Below are 6,442 nucleotides of genomic sequence, written 5' to 3'. Positions count from 1 at the left end.
GTTCAACCTCACCAACTGCTCCTTGGAAACCCTACACAGGGTTTCTATGAGTTGGAACCGACTCAACAGCACTTACCAACAACAATTCCACATTTGATAGATTATCATAACTGCCTTTATTACATCATTCACTTTATTGCAGTGTCATGGAACTTAACCCACAGTATTTCCGAGGTGTGTTGTACACAGTAAAAAATTTAAAAACCTAGAAAGAAATACTCAAAAATATAAAAAGTAGATCTCTCTGAGAGGAAAAATTAATGATGCTTTTTATTTTCCTGGGCTTTGACACGGTTTTAATGCTAATAATACTGTAACTAAAAAAAAAAGTTTTAACTCTATATATTATTAGAGGAAACAAGCATAATTTAGTGTTTTAAAACCTGAACAAAGTCTTCAAGACTCTGAGACTAGAAGAACTACATGGTGGTCAACTCTGAAAGGGATCACATTAGAAGGTACCACAGAGTGGGAGACAATGTGGAACAAAACCCAAAACTATAAAAAAAAAAAAAAAAAAGACTGGTCTTAACAGTCAAAAAGACACTGGAAGAACCCAAGACTATGGGCTCAGTCACCCTTCAGATTGGGAACAGAACTCACCCATGTGGCCAAATTTTCAACCAAATAGCAGATAGGACAACAACACTAATCAAGTATGTTCCCCATGGAATGGTCAGCCATTCAAGATCAAAAGGGCAACATTTACCTGGGGACAAGATTCAGAGGGATTGGGAAGGAGGGTGGAATGGAAATACAAAACACAGGGAGGAAGTGGGATGAATGCTTTACATGGAGAAGATTGTATTCACTGAGATGAAACAAAGTATGTGATCTGTTGGATATAAATCTAATGCTCTGCTCTGTAAACATTCACTCAGTTCACAATAAAAAGTTTCAAAAAAAAAGAACTAAATAAAGTCTGAGTTCAGTCAGACATGTCTCAGTTTAAATCCTGTTTTAGGGCTTCCTAACGATATGATCTGAGACAAGTTATTTAACCTTTGTAAAAGTCACAGTTTCCCTAGCTGTAAAATGGAGGTCATAATAATTCTAAAAACAATTGGTTCCTGAGAAAGAACACTGACGTGAATCCACTTAAAATATAGATCAAAATGTGTTATTAAAGTGGAAGCAGTGTATAGGCTCTACCTTGAAAAACATAAAAATTATGAAAATGCATAATTTTTTGTTTTACAAAAAATCTATTATTCTAATAAATACCACTTATTTTTAAAGGGGGTTAAGAGCTCTGGTAGTGTAGAGGTTACAAATTGTGATGCTAACCTCAAGATCAGCAGTTCAAAACTACCAGCTATTCCACAGGAGAAAGATGAGGCTTTCTGCGCCCGTAAAGTTTTACAGCCTCGGAAACCCCATACAGGGTTGCTATGAGTCGGAACCAACTCCATGGCACATAACTACCACCACCATTTTTAAAGGGAGGGAGACCCCTTCACAGCAAAAACATCAACTTATTTGCAAAAAAGAGAATGGAAACTCAACTACAAAAAAAAATCTTCAAAATGTTGGTTAACTAAAAACTAAACATACCTATAAGTTCAGATGGATTTCTCTCATTAAAGCGCTCACACAGACGAATAAATGTCTCAGTGTTCTCAGTTGTAGGACACTCACCATGTCTAGTAATACAGGAAAAAAAAAAAATTTTTGACAAAAGAAGAGATCCTAGATTTCCATCAAAGTTTTCAATAATTAAAGAATCTGTATACATGACTTACCCTTTACACTGAAGCTTTATGTATTTGATTCCTTCTTTTTCTATGTCGTTTCTATCATAAAACCTTGAAGTATTTGTCAGGTCCACCAATAAGCCCATTTTAACCTTTAAAAAAAAAACAAAAAAAACAGGGTGTGTGTGTGTGTGCAGACCAACTAATAATTTAGTTTGTTCCAAAATAAGTGGTTCTAAGGGAATACTACACATCATCCTTTTACAGCAAGGAAGATTTTACGCTCACTCTCCTACTGAACTATTAACAGCAAAATAGTCACTTATCTAAGTCTTATCCAAGGCACTAGAACTTGGAATAAAATAAATGAATTAATCCCAAACTAATGAAGAGTCCTGTGTGGCGCTGTAAGAGATGGACCGAAACATCAGTTTGAACTGTAAGGTCAGTGGTTCAAATTCACCAGCCACTCCTTGGTAACCCTACATAGGGTCGCTATGAATAAGAACTGACTCCATAGCACTTAACAACAACAATGAAGAAACAGAAGCAAAAGCAAAATAGACTACACTCCCAATATCACAAAACTCTGCAGAGCACTGAGTGTATCTGGAGTTCCCAGAGAACACTGCTGTAGTTTTCTCCAATTGTTTCTGCAACTAGGATTTATGAGGTAAGAGCAGGAAGGCATCTATCTGTATACTCACCAGCCCAGCCTGCAGGCACACATCAACCTAGCATTCCAGGTAGGCATCACGCTGATGAAACCTATTTGTCATTCCCAGACTACAGCATACTACATTCCTGGCTTAAAAGATGAGATAAGTTATTTATACCATAAATATATACAAGGGGACTTCAAAAAAATCCCATTATCTTTTCATTCCATTTTTCCATGAACTTTTTCAAGCCCCTTCGTAAAATATTTCCCCTTTTCCATTTTGATTAATAACACTTTCTTTGTATTTTCTGAAAACATATTGAAGCTTAAAGTTCCATTTCTTGAAAAGAGAGGTTAAAAATGGAGACTTTTAATATGAAAATGGCAGTAAGACAGCAATTTCCCTCTTTTCTTCCTAAATACACAAAAACAGGGTAAATGGGGGAAGGAGCAAAAGAACTTTAATCCCAATTTTCAGTGAAACCAGGTTTATAAAATCCACACATTCAACCAAAAAAGTCTTGGGCTGCCAAAAGGAATTAAGATCACTGCAGAAGCTATGTGAGAAGAGAACATGAACAGGCCCAGGGGTACTATGAGTCAGACTTTACTGGTTGGGAAATTATGCAGAGATAAAAGTGCAAAAGTTGATACCAATGTACTAATTAGGCATTTATTGACTCCTGCAAACTATTTACACTTTCTCCTAAGTGCCAGCAATTTTTTACTAAGGAGATTCTACCTGGCTGCACCAAACTTAAGACAATTTGCACAGCCTGGGATAACAGCTGGTGAGAAGAGGGGTACAGAGTTATTGCTTTTTAGGGTTACTTGAGTTTTGTCTGGAGTAATCAAAAGCTTTTGGAAACAAATAGTGGTGATGGGTGCAAAACACAGTGAACATTAGTAGTTTCATTAATTTTGTTGTTGTTGTTGTTATTGTTGTGTGCCATGGAGTCAGTTCCAACTCATAGACCCTGTACAGTTTCCGAGGCTGTAAATCTTTACGGGAGCAGAAAGCCTCATCTTTCTCCCGCAGCACAGCTGGTAGTTTCGAACTGCTGACCTTGCGGCTCGCAGCCCGATTCATAACCACTACGCTACCAGAGCTCCTTATTAATTTAGATACTTTAAATGGTTAAAATATCAACTTTTTTATTGTATATAAGTTACCACAATAATATGAAATTTTAAGTGAAAGGGAAACTTCACCATATCAAATTGTTAAACTTCTGGATTTTTAATCAAATGGATACACTGTCGTGTGTGTGTGTGTGTGTGTGTGTGTGTATTTTAAGATATATTGATATATACAATTCTAATCTAGTACCCTGGTGTAGCACTATGGGTTACTGTGCTGAACTGCAAAGTCAATTTGATCCGCAAGGTCAGCAATTCAAGCTCACCAGCCGCTCCTCAGAAACCCTATGGATCGAAACTGACTCAATGGCATTAACAACAGCAAAATAATCTAGTACCAACCACAACTCAGTTGATTCTGATTCATCCTTCTGAGTTGATCTCTGCTTTGAATTTAATTGGCTCAGCAGATACACTGAAAGCCACTGCTCTTTTGTTGTGTAGGCACATTTTGTTGTGTAGGCACCCTAATGAAACTAAGCCAAGTGTACTACTGAGAAAACATGTCTGCAGCCATTCACTGATGTCAGAAACACGTTTAAACATGTATTGTTTGTAATAAACTTGTGCATTTATAAACTGGAACCTAGACGCAAGATTTTTTTATCTGCCCATATATATGAACAATAGTGTTAAATGAAAGAGTATAATGTAACAACTGTTATTAATATGTGCCATCACAGCATCCCTATATAGGGTTTCTGAGGCTATAAATCTTAAAGGGAGCAGAAAGCCTCATCTTTCTCCTAAAGATGGTAGGTTCGAACTGCTGATCTTGTGGTTTTCACAGACATTCTTCACTAGTTAAGCTATTATTTGATTGTAATCATGCCTATTTTTAAAAGCAAAAGATAAAAGTCATTAAAATAAAATCACATCTTGTTGTTGTTATTGTGGTTGTTGCTAAGTGTCATTGAGTCAGTTCTGACTCACAGTGACTCCTCTGTATGGCATTTCCTAGGAGCAAATGATGAGCTTGAACCACCAATCTTGAGGTTCAAACCGACTTAGTAGTCCAGAGCATTAACCTGCACCACACCAGTACTCTAAAATCATATCTTCTTTTTGTTGAGTGTGGTCAAGTCAGTTTCAACCCATAGAGATCCTGCAGAGGGTTTCTGAACGTGGTAAGCCTGAACCACCGTCCTTGCAGTTTAAATGGACTTTGTAGTCCAGCACATTAACCGAAAGCACCACACAGGACTCCAAAATTACATCTTGGTGGTGGTGGTATTATGTGCTGTGGAGTCGGTTCTGACTCACAGCAACCCTGTACAGAGTTTCCAAGGCTGTACATCTTTACGAGAGCAGAAAGCCTCATCTTTCTCCTGCGGAACAGCTGGTAGTTTCAAACTGCTGACCCTGAGGTTCGCAGCCCGAATCGTAACCACTATGCTACCAGAGCTCCTTAAAATTACATCTTAGGCAGAGCTAAATTCTAATGTAAGTGTACAGAGTAAAAGTGTGCAGAGTTGAATTTCTCTTGTGAGTCCCTTAAATAATCAGTAAGTGACAGTACATATGGTTCTAAGTGTACATCTCATTAGAGACTTAATACCATCTCTCATTAAGTACATCATAGCCAGCTTCTCTTCCTGAGGTTGGAACAAAAATAATTATTTCTTCAGCTGATCACTAAAAAAAGTAGTTGGCTTGTGTTCAGGGGACCAATGTGGTGTGAAAAATCTTAAAGACTAAAATCATATTCAATCTGGCAACAAAAATACACTCCCAGATGATGCCATATGTAATCACATTAAGAAGTGCAAAGAGACAAACTGGGTATGGCTAAGACACCACAAGGAACAAAGACAAACCATCCCAGCTAATGTCCCCTTAGATCAGCTAACCGCAGCAAACCATGCAGTTAGCCATAGATGCAGAGTAATTGCAACTAAGGGCACTTAAAGAACTTCCTAGCTGATCCCAGAGGAAAACACAGATCTAAAAAATTATGAGCAAAATATATGACTGTTGTTTTATACCACTGTTTATGATGACTCTTTAAGCAATAAAGGCTAAATGACCAGGATTTCTCTAGCAAAGAAATAAGTGCAAATAGGAACTTAGACAAAGCCAGGGAATAAGCTAGCGTACACATCTTCCTCCTCATTCTGAAGCAAATACTCTCTGGGAAGAAAAGTAAGAGAAACAATTTATGCTGTTCATAGTTGCAATTTTTGTCTGTTGTTTTTGCTTTAGTGAATGATTATTTTGGTTTACATAATTATTAAGGTCATCATAATGATGTTGTTATGTATATCAAGTTGTTGTTATTAGATGCCATCATGTCAGTACCAACTTATAACAACCTTATGTACAACACAAGGAAACACTGCCTGGTCCTGGGCCAACCTTGTCGGGGACCAGCCTCGACACGAGTGTTTGGTTCACGAGGAGGGGATATCTGGTGGCGATAGGGATAGCAAAAGAATACACAGAAAGACAAACAGAGGGAGACAAAGAGACACCCCGAAATCACAAAGAGATCACCAGGGTGATCACTGGTGGGCAGACTTGGGACTACAGGCATCGTGGCCTCTGCAGGCAGCAACTCACTGCTCTGCACACTGTACTGCATGCCCTCCAAGCTGTAATGCACACCTGGGCCGGCCTGCGCCTCTGTTTTATTTAGGGGAGGAGCTTCACACCAAGCTGGGAGGGACTAAGACAAGGTACAGCTAGCATACGTAATTCTCCCGACATTCAAGCAACTTTACATCGTACTTCGCTGGTTCAAATCCCAGGCCCGCAACTTGGTTTCTCAGGCTCAATGAACATATTTATAGCCCCTGAGCTCAGTTGGAAGAAGGTAAAAGGGAAGGACAAAAGACTTGGGAGGAGTCCCGCTGTTTTGGCTTCCTGAGCCAGGTTTTCAGGAACTTTGGCTAAATAGCCTGCACCTGGGACAGGTTTAGGGAGGATGTCCTTTTGTCTATAGAACAAA

General features: G+C 38.6%; 1 protein-coding gene across 1 annotated transcript in view; it reads right to left on the bottom strand.

Annotated features, from left to right (window-relative positions):
- The window catches only part of RNGTT (RNA guanylyltransferase and 5'-phosphatase), a 385,215-nt gene that overhangs the window by 347,348 nt on the left and 31,425 nt on the right, over window positions 1-6,442 (bottom strand). Inside the window, exons 3-4 of the mRNA XM_006870664.1 lie at window positions 1,743-1,846; window positions 1,555-1,643 (exon numbers count right to left, since the gene is read on the bottom strand). Coding sequence (XP_006870726.1) covers window positions 1,555-1,643; window positions 1,743-1,846 — 193 coding nt within the window. The remainder of the gene's footprint in view (window positions 1-1,554; window positions 1,644-1,742; window positions 1,847-6,442) is intronic.

The sequence above is a fragment of the Chrysochloris asiatica genome, unplaced genomic scaffold (genome assembly GCF_000296735.1).
Source record: "Chrysochloris asiatica unplaced genomic scaffold, ChrAsi1.0 scaffold00146, whole genome shotgun sequence".
Classification (NCBI taxonomy): domain Eukaryota; kingdom Metazoa; phylum Chordata; class Mammalia; order Afrosoricida; family Chrysochloridae; genus Chrysochloris; species Chrysochloris asiatica.
The sequence above is the reverse complement of the archived record's forward strand: the minus strand, read 5'-3'. Positions and strand labels throughout refer to the sequence as shown.